Genomic DNA, 23,649 nt, shown 5'->3' with positions numbered 1-23,649 from the left:
GAGGAGAAACCTCTAAGCCCGGGGGGGTGGAGGTGGTGGTGAAGGGGGAGGGTCGAGGGAGGGGAGTGGGGGTCCATGCCAGAATGTGGAGGAGAAACCTCTAGCCCGGGTGGAGGGGCGGGGGGTGGTGGTGAAGGGGCGGGGGGTGGTGAGAAGGGGGGGGGGGTAGGAGAGGAGTGGGGGTCGATGCCAGAATGTGGAGGAGAAACCTCTAAGCCCGGGGGGGTGGAGGTGGTGGTGAAGGGGGAGGGTCGAGGGAGGGGAGTGGGGGTCCATGCCAGAATGTGGAGGAGAAACCTCTAAGACCGGGTGGTGGTGAGAAGGGGGGTGGTGGAGGGGCGGGGGGAGTGGTAGGGCGGGGCGGGGGAGTGGGGGGTGGAGGGGAGGGGCGGGGGGGTCGACGCGCTGCGCTCTGAACCCGGCGATTCGAGTTAGATTCCCGCTCACGGGCCACCAACACCGGTGACGATTCATCTGAACCGGTCCTAGGCCTCCCCGAGGTCTACTCAGCCTAAACAAATTGAGTGGGGAGGGTGGGGAGGGGCTGGGTGGGGGGTGGGAGGGTGGGGAGGGGTTGGGTGGGGAGGGTGGGGCTGGGTGGGGGGTGGGGCTGGGTGGGGAGGGGCTGGTCACCCCGTGGTGCCCTTATAAAACTCAACGTTTAACCTACTCACGCCGGCTTGTGCCCGCCCTCACAGTCGGGCATATGTGCGGAATACACCACGCCGCCGTTGACCCTGGCCATTGACCGAGCAACCCAACGTTCCTACCAGCTCCCTCCGCAGGAATGTGTTAATAAGCCATGTATAGATTTCACGTATTACAAATCTATAGTGACTTGCTTACTACCATTTTCTCTATTTTACACTCCTATCGGTTTGCTGTAGTAACTCGCTTAACCCGCCCAATATTGAGGGCATCTGTGGCACACACAAAAGAGCTTTACAGCTCATCGGATTTCTCCCTCCAGTCTAAATAAAAGATTCTTCCCCTCAGCATAATCATCAATATCGCCGCCACCTTAACCAATGTTAGGTTCAAAGAAAATAAAAAATAACAAAAAATTATGTTTCGATCACAACACAGGTTTAAATTGGGTGTAAGTCCAAGGGTCAACCTTTAATAACAGTCTGCTTCAGCAGCTTTCCCCCCCTCTTTTATCCTTCTGATGACGATCGATTTGCGTTGTGATCGAAACGTCGTCGTTTTTTGTTATTTTCTTTCAACCTATCTACGTGAATCTCGATTTGAAGTTTTCGTGACTGCAGTGATCCATACTCTTTGTTTCTTTCGGTAAAGCCACGTAGTTATAAAATAATTTTAACTTATACTAACTAAAATATTTATTTTATACTATCTACGTGACTTTACCGAAGGACCCAAAGAATATGAATTCGTGCGGTCACGAAAGCTTTAAGATTAAATGATTCATTCGCGGAAGCGAACGCGCGCAAAGTTTTACGACGTCTCAGGAACTCCTTTACGATCATCGCGCTCTCCCGCCCAAGCGCGCGGGGCCTGGATCGATTCTGAACTGTATAAAAGTTGGTTATCGATATTCGCAATCGATTTCTACACTCGTCTGCAGCGAATACAAATCTCGCACGTAAAATCAGACCCGGTTTCCGATTTACGCGCGGGTTACGTCGTTCGTAGTGAGGAGTGCATTTAAATTCTGCGTTGGGTTTGGAGTTTAACCTCCATTTTAAAGGCGATTCGGAATCATAACTTGGCGTGCCTCGAATCGCATTCGGTAGGAATCGACGCTAGCTTCGCGACCCTTCCGTTAGTTTTACGACAGTCACGTGGCCCGAACCCACGCGTCAATCGGCTTTACGGTAAAAGATTCATAGCGCAGAGTGGAGTTCCAATCCCGGCGGTTTCTGTCGTTTCCATTTGACTTCGAGTTTTCGCGATCATAATACAATTTATACACACACACATATACATTAACACGTTAGCATAACTTCCCCGTTAAAGATGGGCTTGATGACGATCCTGAAGAAGATGAAACAAAAGGAGAGGGAGGTCCGCCTGCTCATGCTGTATCCTCTCTGCGTCAGTGAAGATGTGGAATTGATAAGGATGATAAACGATGTTTGTTGATGGTTATTATTGTTATTTTTGTGTATTCTTACACTTGCTATGACGGCGGCAACGCTCGGTTGCGATATCGAGGTTTGCTAGCCACGGTGAGGGCTTCGGGAGACGGCGTAGTTTTCTATTCTTGGTTCTTTCGGTAAAGTCCACGTAGAATGATAATAAACACGTGTCTTGCATAGCTTTCTTCACGCTACAGTAGTTTCACTGGAGCAGTTACACCTGATGACGGAGGCTTGTGTTGCTTCCGAAACGTCGTGATTTAATTTAGTTATTTTAATAATTTTTTTACCAACGTGACTATCGACAAAACCCTAAGAGTATGAATCATTGCAGTCACGAAAGCTTCAAATCTAGAATAGAAGGGAAATAATAATAAAAATGAAACAAGATAAAATTATCACGACATTTCGGCCACAACGCAAGCAGCCGTCAGGTGAAGAACAGGGCTGTCGGAAAGACAGCGTCCTAATGAAACGTGAGAATTTTATTTTATTATGTTTTATTTTTATTCTTTTATTGTTTCCCTTCTACGTGACTTTACCGAAAGAACCAAGAATATGAATCCCTGCAGTCACGAAAGCTTTAAATCGTAATTTTTGTTATCCCTCCCCCGTTGCAAGAGCGTAGATTGCAGTCGGATTGTCGCATCATTTAACAGTAACTGTGTGTCGGGTCGTATAAGAATAGGTTTTACTGTTTGTCAATAAAACAGAAACATTTTGCAAGGAATAATGTCTGCATTACCCACATATACCGGTACTTGTGGTTAACGTGCAGATAAAAAGACACATGCTCTGGTAGTACTGTACGTGCATTGTTTTTTTAAACTGATTGGTCCACAGCTTTCTTTAGATGCTAGTCAATGCAGACATGATCCCTTGCAAAAGGCTTCAATTTGGTGTTTTAACACCTGTTTTATTGATAGAAAGGGTTAATTTTTCGATTTAAAGCTTTCGTGACTGCAGGGATTCATCTTCTTGGTTCTTTTATTTTTTATTATTTTATTATTTCCCTTCTACGTGACTTTACCGAAAGAACCAAGAAGAGAAAGGGTGAAACCTATTATATTTTGCTACTGGCAAGGGGGGTGTCACGATGTGTCTCGATCAGTCTGTATACGCATCCCGGTGTGTCTGTCTATATTTGTGTCTCTCTGGGTTTCTATGAGTTTACATTTTGATTTAAAGCTTTCGTGACTGCAGGGATTCATATTCTTGGTTCTTTAAGATGCTGTCTCCGACAACTCTGTTTCTTCACCTGAGGACGGCTGCTTGCGTTGTGGCTGAAACATCGTGAGAATTTTATTTAATTATGTTAGATTTTTTATTATTTTATTATTTTCCTTCTACGTGACTTTACCGAAAGAACCAAGAATATGACTTTACATTTCCTCATTGTAGTTTTTTGGGCTGCATGGGCCACAATCGCACTGCACTGCGCTGTGGCCGCGTGTAATGTCCCCATTCAGGAAGGAGGTCGCGCTCATCGGCCCCTTGATATTCTCTCATGCGGTTTGATGTCCCACCGGTGTCTTGGTGGGGGGACGACCGTCAAAGCCAGGAGGCGGATGCGATGTTTGGGGTCTCGAATGGGGCGGGGGAGGCTTTGCTTCTTCACTCTGTTCGCCAGCGTTCATCTGGAACGATATTCAGGTGCATGTAACGTGCCGCCCTTTGTCAATCACACCGCAGGACGAAGGCCTCTCACCCACGTCGTGTCGATCGATTGACCGCATAGCTCATGCTGATTGATGGGGGGTGGTAGGTGGTGAAGTAGGGCGTTGACGTGGCCTAGCGGTAGCTCGTTCGCCTCTTAGTTTTCGGAGGTTCAACAGTCGCAATCCCGCGGCCGCCCTGATAAATAACACTGCTGCATCTAATAAGCACGGTAACACTACACGCCGTCTAAATATCTCATTACCTCATAAGCAAGGAGTAGGCCAGCCGGTGTGCGTGCGTGACTGCGTCGGAGGAAATTTGCCACGTTCGAAAATGACACGGCAAGTGACTCCCCGGGGCTAGGCGGTGAACGGCAGAGGGCAACTGAGGTGCGGTATAGCAAAATCTCTCGTACAGCGGTGCTCTTCCAATGATTATGCTGCTCTCACCGTTTTCACCTGCACTGGCCAGCGTGAACTATGGGCCAACAACCCCCATGAACGACACAGCGTGGGGAAGCTCTCATCCGGCAGTGAGTTAACAAGAGGGCTGTAACACGTGTTCGGCGTGTAATCGCTCCCTTGTCAGTGATTGTGAATATTCTACTGCTGCCTTGTTTTTCTGTGTTATTTGTACGACAGTACAGTGGTACCTCGGTATACGTCGTTAATTCGTTCCAGAAGGTAGGACTTATACCGAAAATGACGTATACCAAACGAATTTTTGCCCATAAGAAATAAAGGGAAAGGAAATAATCCGTTCCAGAGTATAAGAAATGATATTTTATATGGCATATTATACATTAATGGGGTTGTATCAAATAATTTAGACACTAATTACTAAAATGCATACATAAATTAAAATAAATGCATAAATAAATTAGAATAAAATTTAACATCACTTTACCTTGCTGAGAGGAGTTAAAATGACGAAAAAACACGTGAAAATTCACAGACAGTTATAGCAAGGGTTGTGCACTGAACAAGATCTACTGCACAGGCATACTGAGGAGCGGCACTTTGTTTCAGTCGTGAACGGGGTATACGCGGGTACGTGGTGACTCATCCCGACCCATACAAGTTATAGCAAGCGTGTCGTATCCCAAGCAAGACGTCGTATCCCAAGACATTTTTGCTCGTAAAAACACGACGTTTACCAAATTCGACGTACTCCAAAGCGGTCGTATACCGAGGTATGACTGTATTTATAATCTGACCCGATTCAAGGGTAAACATCGATTTTGATGGCTGACTTGATTTGCAACTTTGAGAGTTTTCACTGTCACAGACACAATCCTTGACATCAGTGCAGGGGTCTGGACAATGCGGGTAAGACCACAATTCTGAAAAAGTTCAACGGCGAGGACATTGACACCATCTCCCCGACTCTGGGCTTCAACATCAAAACACTGGAGCACCGAGGGTACGACCTACTCGTCTGCAAAGCGATCACCCATCATCAATACAGCTCACCACCTACATAATTAACCCAGCATTGTAATGGAATCTTCATTAGCATCGTTCAGGATATTAATAGCAATATAGATAAGCAGACGATTCGTCTCATTGTCTATAAAAACTGAGTCCTTGTCTATAACATCTGGCAGTTCACCAGCATTGTTTCAAGCAACCCTAACTGCTGATCAGACAATGTCAAAGCAGTTCAGAGTTTGCTTGTACTGAATCAATGCTGTTGAAATTATATACTTTCCAGAAAAATGCTGGGCCAATGGGTTGTGTAAACATTAACTTTACTGTATATGTGTAGAGACAGGTATATGAAGCAGATAGTCTGCTCATAATTTGTTTTATAAATAGATGTAGCTCATCGCCGAAACGACCATATGGAAACTAAGCAGATTTGAGCTTGGATGGTGCATGGCTATGCGCCCACCATGCATAAAACAGGTTTTTGAGCATCTGCGGGTATACTTTGTCAGAAGGAGGGCAATGCAAAACAATCTATTGCTGTATTGCACCACGTCTATGCTTCTTGTCTTCACCAATACGCAGTAACCAGCATGGTAAAGCATGGTCATATGTAACTCATCCTCACAACCATGGGGATGTCGTCATCCAGCAGTGGACTGACATATTTGTGTAAGTTGTGATACCTGCCAAAAATCATAATTAGCGATGCTTTCACTCAAACCCACATCTCGGGTTCGCAGGTTCAAGTTGAACATCTGGGATGTGGGCGGGCAGAAGTCACTACGCTCCTACTGGAGGAACTACTTTGAGAGCACGGATGGCCTCGTGTGGGTGGTGGACAGCGCTGACCGGCGCCGCCTCGAGGACTGTGGGAAGGAGCTCGCCTCGCTGCTGCAGGAGGAGGTGGTCGATCTGCATGCTCACTCACATGCTCGTCCACACACTCACCCACACGCTCGTCCACACACTCACACACAAGCTCACCCACAAGTTCATCCACTCACCCACGCACTCAACCACACGCTCGTCCACACACTCACCCACACACTCGTCCACACACTGGACCCCACACTCACCCACAAGCTCACCCACAAGCTCACCCACAAGCTCACCCACAAGCTCACCCACAAGCTCCCCCACAAGCTCATCCACACACTCGTGTCCACACACTCGTGAACACACTTGTGAACACACTTGTGAACACACTTCCACACACTTGCCCACATGCTCGCTCGACACCTAATTATTTCCGTCTCACTTACCGCCCTCTTGATTACACTCGTGTGCAGGGGAGGCATCTAACAGTTGTGTGGTTTTGACTTTTGTTGGCAGCGACTGACGGGGGCGACGCTGCTCGTGTTTGCCAACAAGCAAGACCTTGCTGGTGCCCTTACGGCGGACAATATCAAAGAGGTGAAATAAAGTTCCAAGGCCAAATCTAAGTCTCTTGATAATTAATCTTGACTTTGGTTTGGACTCTGCAAAATTGCTGTGTATTATTCCAAGGTGTCTAAAGCACGTTCAGTTATCTTAACGTGCTTAACGTTAAGTTAAGTTATCTTTCGATTTAAAGCTTTCGTGACTTCAAGGATTAATATTCTTGGTTCTTTCGGTAAAGTCATGTAAAAGGGAAATAATTACATAATAAACATAAAATTAAATTCTCACGACGTTTCAGCCACAACGCAAGCAGGCATCCTCAGGTGAAGTAACAGCTGTCAGGACGCTGTCTTTCCAACAGCTCTGTTTCTTCACCTGAGGACGGACGGCTGCTTGCGTTGTGGCCGAAACGTTGTGAGAATTTTATTTTATTATGTTTTATTTTTATTATTGTATTATTTCCCTTCTACGTGACTTGACCAAAAGAACCAAGAATTAAGTTATCTTAACATATGTATTTTATGACTATACTGTTAATTTATTTCTACAAAAATTTTTCTCGGGTTTAAGGCTTTTTTGGTCCTTTTCTCATCTTTATACCAGTTGTGCTATCATGGTTTTCTTATGTAAAATAAAATTGGTGACGGGGATAAGCACACCAACTCAGAACACGTACGAATCCAGTTGAACCACAGGTGATAACCCAAATTCTTACAGAGGAGCTCAGGAGTAGTGGCTCAATGCTCCGATCGCCTGAACCACCCACCTACTTCTACCGCCTCTACAAATGTGTTTTTTCTCATTCGCAGCGGTTTACAAATTTAACGCATCCCAATGATTACACTGGTCAACAAAAAAAATACATTTTTTTTCTGGCCTGGACTTTTGCAGCCGTTTTAGACTAATTTCAGGGTGCTGATTCCAAATCTGATCTCAGATTTGCTCTATCACATCTCATTTTATTGTATCGGCATACCCCATTTTCATTGATTTTACCCGAAATTAACTGTCACTTATGATTGCAAGTTGTTGCGAGTCAGTGACTGCTTTAGTGTTAAAATATGGTGCTGTATTTTTAGGATAGTGTGTTTATAATATAATTTTATGTAGATATCCACATTTATTTAATATTCTTCTTCTGCAGTTTTGATTGAAAATGCAATATTTGATATCTCAAAAACCTCATGTGATAGACAAAAACTGATGCCAGATTTGGAATCGGCACCCCAAAATTACATTAAAACCGTTGGAATACCTTATGCCAGAAAAAGTGTGTTGACCAGTGTTATCTGTCTGCTAGGCGCTGGATTTGGAGGCCATAAAGACCCACCACTGGTGCATCCTGGGCTGCAGTGCGGTAACGGGAGAGAACCTCCTCATGGGGATTGACTGGATTCTCGATGACATCTCAAGCCGCATCTTTACTAAGGAGTAGCCGCAGGCGGCGCTCGCGGAGAGATCGGCATCGACGCTGGCATGGTGGACGTGTGGTATGGTGGCGGGGCCAAGTGCGAGTCCAGTGAACCGAGCTCCCCGGGAAAGGCGTCACCTGGAGGCGAGGTCACAAGCAGTCGCTCTGCGCTGTGGTCATGGATGCGGTGTGGAATCGGGACGTTGAACACGAACTGAAAAGTGCACTTTTTGCCCGATTTTGTATGTGTATACGTACATCCCTTTTTGTTTTCAATCGCACTACTGGATGAGATCCTGCGCACTCCGTGGAGGCTATTTGACTAAAATTTCACCGCGTTGGTCGGTGCGGGTTGGAGAAGACGGGCAGCGTGGGTGTGGGAGAGTACAAATACAAAACCGCAATTAATTCTGCTGCACTCCACTCTGCATTATCCAGGATCAACCCTGCTTAGTTTGAGATCTGACGAGTTTGGTTGGAGTCCTGGTGATTTGGTCATAGGCTTTTTGTTTGTTTATATACGGTAAATATGTGTTAATTGCACAAACCACCAAACCCTAGTAAATTAATTTAGGATTTTCAGTGTTTGTAAGCTGGATTACCGAATAGTGAAATTGCTGAAAATGTTTTGCTTTACCTACATTTTTTGAAATAACTAATTTTGTTTTGCGCTGCTTAAATAAAAGACGTAATAAGGTTTGCTTATGTATGGGCTCTTTTTTTCACGGCAAAATCACAAAATACAATTAAACAGTTTTGTAACGTGTTGATCCATGCATTAAGGCTATACTGTTGATTTTATATATTGTACGCAATTGTTTCACGTAAAACCAGCACCCAATATTTTTACACTCACTGTAACGGAGGAAAATGAGAGTTCTTGAACGTCATGACCCCAACTTGGCGAATTTCATCCAATCAAGTGAGGCGAATGGTTTACTTGCCTGGTGCCTCGTTGAGACTCAATAATTTTTCAGGAGGATCTTGCATTGGAAACTTTGTCCAATTCAATCAATGATAGTTTGCTATCACGTGGGAAAACACGCACATGATGGTTAACACGCTCCAATCTTCAAATAGTAAAAATTTCATTGTAAGCCCATTTACTGGCCACTGCAACGGGCTCATAACTTATAAATAAACGTCGTCAAGTAAGGTGGTTTCACAAACTCCATTTCATTCCCGCACCTCTGATTAGCACGCTTGGCTACGTGCGGCGCGAAAGAAGTGTAACATACATACACGTACATTTGAGCTTTTGTCAATGCACGCCGCACACCCATTTTCAACACGGCAGCTTTCAAAGAAAAGCAACGCACGAGGGACGAGAATGATTAATGCGCCTACGCCGTAATGACGCGCAGTTGTCTGCTCAAGCTTCGGCCACGACCGCAGTCATCACGGTGGGTTCCGCCCTGGCGTCTGGGACCGCGTGGGGGCCCTTGGCAGCTGAGAAGCTGCCGCTTTGGCGGAGGCCGGCGGTGTGGGCCCGAGCAGCGGCCAGGAGGGAGAGCAGCGCGACCCGGGCTGCTCGCTCGCGGCCGTCGCGTCGCTGAACGTGACCGAGCGCGCCGACGTCGAGCCGCTCTTCCTCGACGACCGCGGCGTCGCCGTTCCGGCTGTGCCCGTGTCGGTCCCAGCCGAGGTTTTCTGGCTGCCGACCGACAAGTGGGCCGAGCGTGGGATTGAACAGTCTCTGTCTTCGGTGGTTTTAAGCGCCGCCGCAGCCGGCTGTGCCGGTAGCATCGCGCGGTGGCTTGGTTTCTCGGTAGAGGGCACCTTTTCTTTGACAGTCACCACTACTGGAGCTCCCTTGCGGTTGACGATGGCACTGCTCGTCGCCCCGGCCGACCGCCCGGCGGAGACCGATTTTGCAGAAACGCCGGACGTGGCTCGGGAGAATTTTCCGTCCGGCGTTGAGCGGCGGGAGACTGTGTCAGCGTGGCCGTGCTGCGACTGGGACGAGTCGGAGCCCATGAAGGCCGAGCCGACGGGAGTAAGGACGCCCACGGTGGTGCGGAATGTGTGCAGCACGCGGTCGGTGCGCTGGCGCTCGCTGCGTTGCTGCCGCTCCTCCTTCCGGATGAGTGTGCGCGTGTCGTGCACCAGCTTCTTACGAGTGTCCACGAGGCTTCTGAAGGGACCGGTGGTGGAGGGGGGTGGGCATGGGTGTCACGACAGTGGATGAACGTGTATACAGATTGCAACTAAAAAGATTTTTCAAATTTTTAAAGTTCACGGGAAAATGTGCGGCTCCTGCAAGTGCTTGCTCATGCCATTGTTGGCGGAAGGGCATCTACTCATAGGATCTCTAGAGAATCCCGTTATTATATATTTTGGCCTACTCTTCCTCACTGCACCGACGTCATGGAAGAGGTGGGAGCCCCCCACACTTTACCCCACCACATGTAACCTGCCAGTTGACTTAAGCTTAAACTGCTGGATGCAATAGAACATTTATTTTTACATTATAAATGCTGAAAAATGTTTGTGCTTTTCTTAACAGCTATATATGGGGTGGCCCAAAAGTCAGGACAGGGTTATTATGTTCATTGTATATCAACTGCCCTTGATGGAGTCTTGCCATGAGATTGAGAAATCTTTGCTTGGAACTCGCCCAGGAAACGGTGGAACCATGGCAATAAAAATAGCCGTTGGAGAAGATGCCAATTTTTGAGGTCGTAAAGTGGGAGGGGAGGTTGTGCAGGTGGGGCATGTCTGCGCCGGGCCTCTGAAAGGACAAAGGTGGGGGGCGGGGAAGGGGGAGACTTAATCTGGCATTTCACATTCGGCCTCCAAAAAACCACTGGTGGTTAATTCTTCGTCGGGGCATTTGCAGCGGCACGCGCGTGTCTCTCCACGCGTTTGGTGGAAGCCGCGGGTCTCACCTGTAGTCGATGCGGCCATCCTTGTCCCTCTCCAGCTTCAGCATGAGCTCGTCCAGATGGTGCTTGTCCAGGGGGATGCTCAGGTGCTGCAAGGTCAGAGGTCAACCCCGTGGTCACCTTTTTTTTTTTAAACAAAAGATGTTTATGGTTGTTTCATCCAAGTATTTTGTTATGAAAACTACAACACCTGTTTTATGCACGGTGGAATACCTGTACATTGCTGCACACAAAACAGACAGCTTTGTGAACATTTATAATATATACATATATATAATAGACCACGCACAAACACTAATGTGGGTGTGGGCAGTGACATGGCCAGAATAGGGTTAGGGTGTGCACTGTGTGGCAGGAGCTGCCAAAGTATGGCCAGAAAGGCAATTCGTTTTAACGAATGTACTATACACTATATATATGTTTCGATTTAAAGCTTTCGTGACTGCAGGGATTCATCTTCTTGGTTCTTTCGGTAAAGTCACGTCGAAGGGAAATAATAAAATAATAAAAATAAAACATAATAATATAATTCTCCAAGCATGGTGCTGTTTCATTCAGACGCTGTTGCCTCGACAGACCTGGTTTTCACCTGAGGACGGCTGCTTGCGTTGTGGCCGAAACGTAAGAATTATTTTATTATGTTTTATTATTTTATTACTTCCCTTCTACGTGACTATATATATGGTCCAGTATATATATTATATCGCTGAATATATTATATGTGACAGATATGCGACTTTGTATTGTATATACTGTACTTAAATTCTGGTATTCGGCATCGTCTCTCCAAGGTGGTGGCAGGGCACGCTCACGCACGCTCACGCACACCTGCACGGCTCTGCGGAAGTCGTCGCTGGAAATCTTCATGGTGCCCTCCTTGTCGGCGGAGCGAAAGAAATCCCAGAGCCGCAGTTTGTGCTCCACCAGGTAATCCTGCAAGTCATTGCGGCAAGGGGACGGACTTCACTCTGCGAGTTTGGGATAGACCTGGGGGGCGTGGGGTCTGTTACAGCAGTAATCGTCCCAATTTGTAATTACGGAACAGGATTTAGATGTACACTATGGGAACCTCATTTGCCAGTAAAAATATGATAATTGGTTCTTTACCCTTCTATCTGGCAACAAAACTGACACAAAAAAAAAGGTGTCAGTTTTGTTGCCAGATAGAAGGGTTAAGAACCAATTATCAGGATTTAGATGGCGTACCCAAAGCGCCTTAACGTCGCATCTTATTTCAACCATTCCAATACCCTGCTGCAGTCAAGCCAAGGGGGACCCCCCAGTGGCAGCTGTCTCTGTGTGGCAAAAGGTGTATGCAGCACCAGGCTGCACGTGGGTATTAGTCTGCTGGTAGGCGGCGATATTACGTTGTGGTCTTTCCCAATTAAGTAACGAATCGCAACCACAATGTAACTGTCATTGCAGCCTGCAATGCTGCTGTAAATCTAATGGAACAGAAGATGAAAAGTGCGCAACAAAGCAAGGAGAGGTGCGTGCTTGAAATTACACTGAGAGAACGGAATAGGAGCACATGGAACTGAGAACATATGGATCAGAGACATCGTATTCATTTAAGTGGAGCTTGGGGAAAGCCATGCAAATCGAAGGAATGATGATCGGTGGTAAAGACGACGAGCAGAGCAGCAGCCAAGGCAGGTAAAGCACTTGAGAGGAGATACAGCGATGAAATCAGTTCGTACGCAGAAGACAGATGGGCCGTTGAATCACAATACCGCGTGAGACGGTAACAACTTAAGGGAGGACTTCATCCAGCAATAGATTAAGGGTTGCGATATTTTAACACTTAAATGATAAGCATCAGCAGGTGAACTTCCATCTCCTTTTGCTTCATCTCTCAAATTGATGAGCCCTTGATCAATGATTTATATTACAGTAATAATATCTAGAGCTGGGATTATCCGTTGTTCGATCACGGCTGCTGACGATGACGGTGACCACGATGTAAAGCTGGCGACGTGAGGGGAACCGTGTGTGTGCGCCCCGTCGTGCCTGAATGAGCTTCATGGGGTCCGTCCGGGGTTTGGGTTTCCTCGCCAGAGGCCCCCCGACCCCCGAATGCAGAACCGTGAGGCCCTGCGTGCGCCGGATTGCCGACACGGTGTGCAGGAACGCCTGGTTCACACGCACCGTCTGCACAAGATCCAGGTTTGATTTAATACAGTACATAAAATTCGTGATCTGATCACATCTGTGAAGGATGTGATCCCTGACATGCAGTACCCCGGCGTCTACAAACTAAGCTGTGTCTGCGGCAGTAGTTACATTGGGGAAACTAAGCGACATGTCTCGGACCGTGTTCGTGAACACAAGGCAGAACACGGTAGGATCAATGCCTCGGCCGTGGCTGATCATTGTTTTAATGCGGTGGGCTCACACCAAATTGATTTCTCTAAGACGAAGGCACTTTGCAAGCCCACTGGCTATCAACAGAGATTCGTTCATGAAGCCATCCATATATATAGACACAGACACAATTTCAACCGAGAAGATGGGTACAAACTGAGCAACCATTGGAAGGACGTTATCAACCAGATTAAGTCAATATTGGTTATGATGCTCCTATCCTACCACTTTCCGATGTTAGTTGTGCTTTACGCCCATTTCAAACTTGCGCTTTCACAGTCACTTCGCGCCGACCCCTTGGGGCTCTGCGATCTCCCATTAACGTGCTGATCTTTCTTTAACGTGCTAATTTCACCTGGCAGCCCTTTGATTGGTGGAAAACCAACCACCGTCGGGTTGGCTGCCCACCACTTACATTATCATTGGCTGCTGACATTTGGGCTACGCCCATTTCAAACCCTGATAAACAGTTTGCCTTGGAAGCTAATCCCCCTTTTCCTGAAGACAACCGCTTGTGTTGCGATCGAAACGTCGTGCGGAAAATCCACAAGATTAGCTCACTCTTCTCTGCTTGCTACCGTCGTCTGGAATTCCCGTCACTCAGTCGTCTGTGCTGTCGTATCCCTGCCACCGTTCAAGTCCAACCTCGAGACCTTCCACATATTCTTTGCGCATTCAACCGACGCTGCCTCTCCATAAAATATAAACGGTCCCACTGATTCTGTGATGGCATCTTGAGAAGCGATCGCATTCAGAGGGGTGGAGGCGTGAAAGGGTGGAGGGGTGGTGGTGTAGCGATGATATTATTTTTAATAATAAGTGATGGTACTCACAGACATGTCAAACCTCTCCAGCGCAGAGTGCTCGTTGACCTTGACTGCTTTGATCAGGACGAGGGCTCCCTCCACAGTGAAGATGTTGAAGCAGAGCTGAGAGACACGCATGCAAAAACACGCTCAAGCTGAACCCAGCCAAAACCTGATCAATTTATGGAATCTTCTGAGCTATCATGGGTTGCATCATCATCATCATCATCGCCGTCGTTATTGACAGCTCTTCGTTGTGTTTTTGGGTTGTGCCGTGCGTTGTTCGGCACAATGTCCGGCCGTTTCGCTACGTGCTAGGAAGCTCTTTCACGAACTGAACCTCCCCCTTCACCAGCCCACCATGACCGGTGTGATGAGGTTCGGTCCAAGGGAACTTCATCTTGCAGTGAACTGACAAAGGGCTGCAAATTGTTATTTACAAATTACTCAATTGCTAAACTCGGAGTAACAAACGAACCGTGATGGCCGGACCACACAAAACAAAATATATTTTTTTACGAGAACCCACCGCCCCCTTGTTGGGAAACCCCCTCCTCCCCTGCCAGGGATTTTCCACTGCTGGCCTACTACCTGCAGCACCCGGAGGCTGTCGTTGGCGAGCAGGCCACGTGCCAGGGCCTCCATGCCGGTGTTGCCGATGCGGTTGTTGCGCAGGTCGAGATGAAGCAGGGCCCCGTTGAACTTGAGAGCCTCGGCCATGGCGAGGGCGCCCTCGTTCCCCAGACCGTTCACGGACAGGTGGAGGTGGGTGAGCGCGTAGTTCACCTGGGCGGGCACCGAGCGCAAGGGGGAGGAGGGGGGTAGAGGGAGCCGCGTCGAGACAATTGAGACGCATTGCCCCCAGCAAAGGCCACGGCGAGGGCCGCCCTCATTCCCGAGGTCGTTCACAAACGTTGCGGCGCAATGTACGACTCCGAGGCAGGTTCCGTTAGGGGCTCACGCCGAGTTTATTGAGGGCTTACGCCGAAACAAAACCACCCCCTAGCCTATAACTCCCCAGGGGACAGGGGACTGTGATCCCTACAACTCCGGCTAACTCGGCTCTCCTCCCTGCCCCGGGCCGGGACTACCCCAACCTCGGTCTGTCGGGCAGAGTAGCCTCCCCTAGCCTCGTGTGAGGATCACCTACCCCGAGTACCCACTCCTACCCCCTACGAACCCCGGTTACATCCCGGGTCGCCCTTTAAATACCCCCCCCCCCGGGGGCATGACGTCACCGTCCCCCAAGGTCCGCCTGACGGCGGCACGCTCTGCGACGCCACTCTCTCCGAGGCGAGCGTGACGTGACGTCACCCACTACTCCCCTACACAAAGACACATGGAGGCGCATGAGCACGCAGTTCACCTGGGCAGGCGCTGAGCAGAGGAGAGGGGTAGAGGGGGCTGCGTTGAACCAATCGAGGAGGCGCGTGGCCCCTGCAAGAGGACTTGATGGAGCCACGTTTTTTTTAAAACACTTTTTCAACTAAAGTTTTTAAAAAAAATTACGCGTAGGCTTTTCACAGACCAAAAAATGTTACGATTCATAATTGATTTATTTTGGGTTAGATCGTCGTGTGAATAAAATGTGTGTCGTTAACCCCTCCTCCACCTGACACAGCAAACTAATTAAAGTGTCCCCTGAATTAAACGTGGCCAAATGTATCACTGCCTCAGCAGCACCGCCAGTGTTGTTATCGCTGTTGAAGAGCAATCCCATAACATGCCTCGAAATCAGAATCTTTATTTATCCTGGAAAAATCCATTGATCTGTGAAGCTCTTTTCACAGATGTCCAATGGATCGAGAACTGCGATCCTCACGAAACACGCGACGATCTGTGGTCAGATTTGGTTGGAAAAGGAACGGAAATTTTGGCGGTCAGATATGGTCGGAAGGACTGGTCGTGCCCCATATTGGCAGCACATCGATGCAGGCCCAGTGCACCGAGGATCAGTAGCGAAACGGAGGTGGGGGCAGACGCCCCATTGTTGAGGCTCACCACTTTGGCACCCGCTCAGCAGACGCATCCCAATAGCGAGGGGTGGTGGGTGGAACGGGGCCAGCCTCAGATCGTTATGGAATGTGGCACCGAGTCATCACGCAGTGCCGCTGTAGCTTCCAGGCGCAGGTTCTCGATTGGCCCGTTAGATAAACACGACACGTGGTAGCGTGACCAGCGTGGGGGCAGGGGGGTTTGCTCGCCCCCCTCCCCCTCCCTGGTGGGCAAAGCTACGAGTTGGGGCCCCCTTGACAACCACCATGAGACAAAATAAATTTTTTTAAACGCGATTTAAATAAAAAGTTTTTTAACGTGATTTAAAAATAAATTTTTAACGCGATTTTAATATTTTTTTTAGGAAAGTGCTTTCATTTACGTACCACGTATTATTTTAATTTAATTAGAGCGGTAACGTAATATTGCAAAGGGGTACTACGGAGCCGTAGCGGCTGCATCTTGCGAAGACGGAGGGCCCCGACAGCATTAAATGTTCGAGACCGTGAGCGTAACGATGCGATTAGGCGAGAGCCTGGGTACGAACGTGCGAGACCAATGAAATATTTTGGGCCCCACTTGACCGATCGCCGCACCAACCACCTGAGCTGCTAATGCAGTTACTACGTCGCTGCCAAGAACGCGTGCAGTTGTCTAACTCAACACTACGGTGGTCGGCGCAGAGCACGTTTAATAAGTGTGTCGAGAGGGGGGGGGGGCGGGGGGCGTTGCACGGGGGACAGCGCTGCTGGAGGGCCTCACGCGCAGGCCGGCACACAGAGCCACCGCGCCCTTGAGCCGCAGGTGATTCCAGCTGAGCTCCAACTCCTCCAGGGTCTCGTTGTGCGCTGCACGAAAAAATGGCATCAAGTGAAGGCAAACGCTGAGGAGCATGTTTAGAGTACATATGGGGGGGGGGGGGGGGGGCGTATGCTGGTCTCCTTTGATTTCTATTTGCTTCATTGCAGTACTTTATTCAATGTATTTTTGTCATTGATGTTAATCCGGAGACTATCCTGGTTAAGCAAAATAAACTTTCAACTTGAGGTGGATTTATCGATAAACTGAAATACGCTGGCAGCGGCTTCCTTCTTCAGCAGAGTCCCATCGACTCACATCGCGATCTACAGACTCACAAATATACTTACACAGAGAGACCCATAGAGTGGCATAGATGCCAATTGTGGCATAGAAATGCACAAATTTACAGAGGCCCATAGAGCCAAACGGGACCTCATTGTCTAGGATGCGCCGGCAGTGGATTCATCATCTGCACTTTCTCTACCAGATGGGCACGTGCAGCCCACGTGGCTTCCCAGGGGAAATGGTGCATCATCATCATCAGCACCTCCGATGAGCACTGCTGGCTACTTATAATGCGAATGAAGTTCAAAATACGTACACAATAAATCTGCAACTCAATCATCATCATCATCATCTTTTCAAAGGCCCTTTGCCAGCTAACTTGGCTGTAAGAGACACTTACCCAACAACTGGCCCAGGTGTTCTCCTCCCATCTCACTGAACTCGTTGTGGCTTAGGTCCAGCTCCTTGACGCTGTGATTGGACTGAAGGGGAAGGAATGTGAGGAGCACGGCGTCAGTCAGCACCGCGTGCAGATCCAGTGTCACCGGACTTGGAACACGGCCAGTTACAAGTGTTTGAAGTGGACCGCGTTAGACAAAAGCCAAAGGCACGCCACACACAGGAAACAATGGTCAGCCGTAAAACTGCTGCAGAAGAATCGGCCATGGCAACCGTGCGTCACCTCCTGCATCAAATGAAGGACGGTCCACAATGTGGCTGCTGCGGTCACCAGATCCAGATCGTGGATCACATGATCAGAATCGATCATTTGTATTTATGCTGGAGGAATCCGATAAGCTATGAAGCTCTTTTTCACAGATGTCCAGCACGTAATGCCACACTGTCCCCCTGCACCGCCGAATCACGAGCAGTATCACCGCGACATCCACCAAGCCTCCACATAGGGTGCCGAGTGGCTTAATAACCTCAACATACAGAGACAAAGAGCCCCTGTATAGCCTTAACAGAGTGTAGGAGCAAGTGCTGTTAAGCGACTAGCACCTATGAAGGCCGGCACGGCACACGAGGCAGTGGGTGGCCAGCACCACGCTCGGTCGCCTTTGTCTCCCTAGTAGCGATGTTTACACACTGCACCAGGTACTCATTTGAGGCTGAGCCGACCTAGGGGAAGCCCAAGACCGGTTCAGATAATCGTCACTGGTGTCGATATACAAGCACACTCACACACACAACATTGCAAATTCAAATTGGCATCAAAAAGAAGAAGACTGAAAAGATAAAATGGTCCAAAATAAATTGTGATAATCAGGGATACGGCCTTATCAGGGATTGTGAGAATAACTATCTTTTCGTAGTCACCCCTTTTTAACAGAAGTATGGTGTAGGTTTGAGTATGGAACAATGTCCGTGTTGTAGAGGATAGGTGAGAAGTACCTATACCCACTAATGGAGCCAGTGGGGGGGGGGGGGGGGGTGGCACGTGCCCCCCCCAATGATCCGATCGAAATCCCTAATTTCGATCGGATCATTGGGGTTTATTAGTAATAAATCGGCACTTTGCGACCCCCACTGCCATTGTGTAGCATATTATCACGTGCCAGGAACTCTATGAGATGACAAGACAATAATCTTGAGTCCATAATTGGCAATAAGTAACGTCAAAGCAGTTATAAGTGACTCACAGAATTGTGCGCAGTTGCATATACAGTACACGACTTTCCTGAAGGCAAACACCTTCAGTGAGCGCGATGCCGATCACGCACGGTTCGAATTCGACCCTCGATCAATGGCTGCGCCATCGCCGCACACGCGTCGAATGAAAAGCAAGGGACAAGTCCTTACTTACTAACAACTCCTAGCATTTTTCATTGCAGGAGGGGTTGCCCCCCCTACCTGAAAATCCTGGCTCCGCCATTGCCTATACCCCTTACCACTATAAGCGATGATATCTAAAACACAAGGATATGTAGATGTTTCTGTCCACCCGATGTAACACTGCATAGAAGGCCATGACCGCGGGACTGGTGCAAATTCTCACGATGTTCTAGAACGGCTGACATTTGGTGCAAATGTAGCGAAGTCTATGGTTACGGCACAAACAATCTCAACTGTCGTTTTAGGTCGATTGGATTAACTCACAGGGAGGGCTCAGCCTCAAGCTCTACGTGGCTCTACATCTCACGCTAAACACTTACACACGCACGTTCAATTGCCGTCGGCGAAACCAAGTGATTCTCCTCCCGTGGAGCGCGGTGCTAGAGGCGCGTTAGAAAACGCGGCTCGCATGCCCTGGGTGTGCTCGGCATACTCACGGCCATCGCGTCGGCAAGACACTTCGCGTCGTTGTCCTTAAAGTGGTTTCCTGATGGAGAAAAAGAGGAAAAACATTGATGGTAATAATCTGATCCCGTGATCGACTCATCTCGTCTCCATTCCCCTCCATGCACTCCCCTACCTCTGCGCTCTCATCTCACTCTACTCCCTTTCACACACTCTCTACTCCAGACACCAGTCAACATTTTTTTCAGTGAAAGGTGGGTGGAGGAGGGGGGGGGAGGAGCGGAGTGGAGGGGGGAGGTGTACGGGTGGAACATGGAGAGGTGGAGGGGTGGAGTTGTGGAGGGGTGGAGGTTTGGGGGTATGGAGGGGTGGAGAGATGGAGGGGTGGAGAGGTGGAGAGGTGGAGAGGTGGAGGGGTGGAGGGATGGAGGTGTAGATGGATGGAGGTGTAGATGGGTGGAGGGATGGAGGGGTGGATGGGTGGAGGTGTGGATAGGTGGAGGGGTGGAGGTGTAGAGGGGTGGATGGTTGGAGGGGTGGATGGGTGGAGGTGTCGATGGGTGGAGGGGTGGAGGGGTGGAGGGGTGGAGGGGTGTATGGGTGGATGGGTGGAGGGGTGGAGGGATGATGGGGTGGATGGGTGGAGGGGTGGAGGGATGGAGGGGTGGATGGGTGGAGAGGTGGAGGGGTGGATGGGTGGATGGGTGGAGGGGTGTATGGGTGGATGGGTGGAGAGGTGGAGGGGTGGAGGTGAGTTGGTGTTTCGGACCGGACAGGTTGATGACCCGCAGGCTGGTGGTGTCTCCCAGCATCTGAGCTATGGCTTCTGCACCCGCAGCCTCCAGACGATTGTCTGCCAGGTCCTGCAGGAGACACAGACAGACAGATTCACAGCCGTGGGGAGGCCCTCATTCAGCAGTAGATCGACAAAGGGGCTGTATGCTTCTCACCAAGACTTCGATGCAGCAGTTCTTGGTGAGCATGTCGGCCAGGTGTCTCGCTGCCTCCCCCGTCAGGAAGTTGTCTCTGAGCTGCAGGTGACGCACCTGTTGGTCTGCCTGCCACACACGCGCACAGGTGGAGCCGAATATCAGCAATTACAAGATCAAAAAGTCATCATGGCCAGAGCCATTTGGATGCCACCATCGCCACAACTCACTTCCTATGCTTTCCACCATCCGACAGATCCCGCGGATGCTGTATGGTAGACTCAAAACCTGCCCTCACAGTATCTCATCATTAGCACGGTTGGCTACGTATGGTGCGAAAGAAGTTCAACATGCATACATCATCTGGACCCATAGATTCGCAGAGACCCACAGACTCACACAGCGACTTACAGACTCACACAGACACCAATAGACTCACATAAATATAAAATGATAGCTGCCTGTATTTTTCCGTTGCAGCGCAATGGGTTGTCGACCAGTGTTAATACAATTACGTTTCAGTCCACCTGCCTATTCGCTTTCGCATTCTCCAGACCAGTGTTCTTCACTGATTTTCAGAGGGTGGGCCACTTTCGCCGATAATATATCATCAGCGTGAGGGCCACCACACATTTGAAACAATTGAGGGTTTGACAGCACGATGATGGGAGGGTGTTTTCACAATTGTGTATTGTCAAGGGCCGCACTAAAGGCCACCAGGGGCAGCCAGTGGGCCTGAGGCCTTGCGATGAAGAACACTGCTCCACACCAATATTATCCAGCAGCATCGGCGTTGGCCACACCTGTGGGGATTGCGTGGCCAGGAGAACTCTCACCACCAGCGCGCAGGAGAGGGCCCTCGCCTCCTGGGGCCCGAGGCCACGGTGGTTCATGGACACGGTGGAGGAGGTGAGGGCCCGGAGCAGGGGCGAGCAGGGCACGACGCCGAGGCGGCCGCACGCCCGCCGGTACTCGCGCACCGCCGCCGGCCCGGCCTCTGCACCAGCGCACGCAGGCACCGCCTTTCATCGCAAGCTCAACATCGTTGTCATCGATAATTGTTTTTTTACCCTTCTATCTGGCAACAAAACTGACACCTTTTTTACAAGGAGTCATGTTTACATAGACCACAATACCTGCAGTCATAATGCAAACAAAAAACACAACTCTGATAATGTGCACTGTCCTTGAAGTTGATTGGTCCACACCCGAGACAGCTTTCCTTAGAGCCTAGTCTCACATGGGTTGGACCAGATGACGCGATTATGACTGCAGGTATTGTGGTCTATGTAAACATGACTCCTTGTAAAGAAAGGTGTCAGTTTTGTTGCCAGATAGAAGGGTAAAAAAACAATTATCATATTTTTTACTGGCAAATGAGGTTCCAATGGTGTAAATCGTTGTCATCGTTCGCGTTTTTGTGGTGAATATGAAGAACAAAATCATCATCATTCGCGTTCTGGAGAGTATTAAGAACAACATCGTCGTCGTCAGCATCATCACTCGCGTTGTTCTGGTGAGTATTAAGAACAAAATCGTCATCATAATTGGCGTCGTTGTGGCGAGTATTAAATACAAAATAAAGCCTCACCTATTCCCGATTGCCCATTCGCCTCCTCTTCCTCTCCCCTCGTCCCTGCACCCCCCCCCCCATCCCTAACGCTTCGTGATTCCGAAGTGTGGTACCCTCGATCGCGGCCACTCATTCCTCAATCCTTGCACGCCCCTGTCAGCTAATAATAACAGGGGCTTGCACGGATTGGTTGGCTACGAACGGTGCGAAAGAAGTTCAACGTACATGCATCTAATCGTTCTATTCTGTCACCGTTTTTTTACTATGTCAAGATAAACAAGCATAATATACACCTCCTTGTATTGTATCATGCATTTTATAACCGTGTGATTATGTATGAAAGAGTTTTGCGTTAAAATAGGACCCATATCGTAAAGGGAGGTTCATTTCATGTAAGATTAGCAGTTCACCGCCGTTGCTTCAAGCAAGCCTGACGCTGCTGATGAGACACTGCGCGTCGAAACCGGGTCCAGAGTTTTGCCCGTCTTGAATAAATGCTGCTGAAATGATGCACTCCCAGAACGGGAGGCCGTGCGGCCGATGTGTTGCGTAAGAAACACGTTTATTCTTCACGTGCAGAGACGGGTTATATGTGAAGGAAACATTGCATATTTATTTGGTCACCTTACGTCACGTGTCACCTCCGTTACAAACGAAACGTATAATAATCAATCATCATACTTGAGCGTCAACATCAGACATGATCTATCCACTGCTGGGTGAAGCCCTCCACGATCTCATCACTCCTAGCTCCGCACTAGATGTTTCCCCCAACTCCCGCTGCCATTCCGTAACTCGTCTCCACCATCCGACCGCAGAGGCAGTTGTGTGGTTATCGCGCCACGTGTCCGCGTACCTGTAGACTTCTTTTCGCGCACGTGGTCGGGCGGCTGGTCACGTGTCTGCTCGCGCACCTGGGCGGGTGGGTTGCACATTGCGGTGGAACAACTGGTCATGCACCTCACCAAAGACAAAGATCCCCGTGTAGCCTTAACAGACTGTAGGGGCAAGTGCTGTTAGCGAGCACCTATAAAGGCCGGCACGGCACACGAGGGGGTGGGCGGCCAACACCACGCCCGGCCGCCTTCGTCTCCCTAGTGGCGATGTTTACACACCGCACCAGGTACTCATTTGAGGCTGAGTCGACCTAGGGGAGGCCCAGGGACCGGTCATGCACCTCACCACACACACACACACACCTGGTTCCACAGCTCAACAAACTCCTTATCACATACCTGGTCACACACCTGGGTGTGTTCTTGTTCAGAGACAAAGATCGCCCACCCGTTCCCCCTCCCCCCAGTGTCGAGGTATTGTGAACGAACACCAATTAAAGGTCTGAACGACCCACGAGCGGTTTTGGTGTTGGTACCGCGCCCGGCAACCTCTGTCTCCCCACGTGGTGTTTACACATCGCACCGGGTAATCGTTTGAAGCTGATAGGGAGGCGCAGGACCCGAGATCTGACACCACCTTGCTACTGATGTTAGCCGTGGCCGGGATTCGAACTTGGATGGCGTTGGTTTGGAGTGCAGTACGCTAACCACTGCGCCATCGCTCCTCCACTCCGCATGTATACAAATATGAAGACACATTAATCCACATATATAAGCATGCATATACAAAGACAGAGATCCCCCGTATAGCATTAACAGACTGTTGGGGCAAGTGCTGTTAGCGAGCACTTATGAAGACCAACCATCATCAGTTCTAATTTCAAACACGACACACATCCCGTTACAACACGCGGTCAATGTCACGGTAACGAAATTCATCTCAGCATGGAAC

At 49.1% G+C, this 23,649-nt stretch overlaps 2 protein-coding genes across 2 annotated transcripts; one reads left to right on the top strand and one right to left on the bottom strand.

Annotated features, from left to right (window-relative positions):
- The first annotated feature begins 1,800 nt into the window (after positions 1-1,800).
- Positions 1,801-8,681, top strand: ARL2 (ARF like GTPase 2). The gene is made up of 5 exons (XM_078608519.1): positions 1,801-2,045; positions 5,073-5,183; positions 5,932-6,094; positions 6,524-6,604; positions 7,872-8,681. Exons 1-5 carry the CDS (start codon positions 1,981-1,983, stop codon positions 8,004-8,006), a joined length of 555 nt encoding a protein of 184 aa, XP_078464645.1. The 5' UTR covers positions 1,801-1,980; the 3' UTR covers positions 8,007-8,681.
- A 17-nt stretch (positions 8,682-8,698) lies between these two features.
- On the bottom strand, positions 8,699-22,796 carry LOC144728741 (uncharacterized). The gene is made up of 13 exons (XM_078608348.1): positions 22,718-22,796; positions 21,125-21,285; positions 20,310-20,417; positions 20,129-20,222; positions 19,392-19,441; positions 17,519-17,600; positions 16,795-16,880; positions 14,629-14,823; positions 14,065-14,160; positions 12,878-13,018; positions 11,696-11,800; positions 10,871-10,956; positions 8,699-10,116 (listed from the first exon to the last, which is right to left on the bottom strand). The coding sequence occupies exons 1-13, from the start codon at positions 22,794-22,796 to the stop codon at positions 9,381-9,383; spliced, it is 2,019 nt and encodes a 672-aa protein (XP_078464474.1). The 3' UTR covers positions 8,699-9,380.
- Between the last annotated feature and the right edge of the window lie 853 nt (positions 22,797-23,649).

The sequence above is a fragment of the Lampetra planeri genome, chromosome 30 (assembly GCF_965212315.1).
Source record: "Lampetra planeri chromosome 30, kcLamPlan1.2.h2, whole genome shotgun sequence".
Lineage (NCBI taxonomy): Eukaryota > Metazoa > Chordata > Hyperoartia > Petromyzontiformes > Petromyzontidae > Lampetra > Lampetra planeri.
This window is presented reverse-complemented; position numbering and strand designations above follow the sequence as displayed.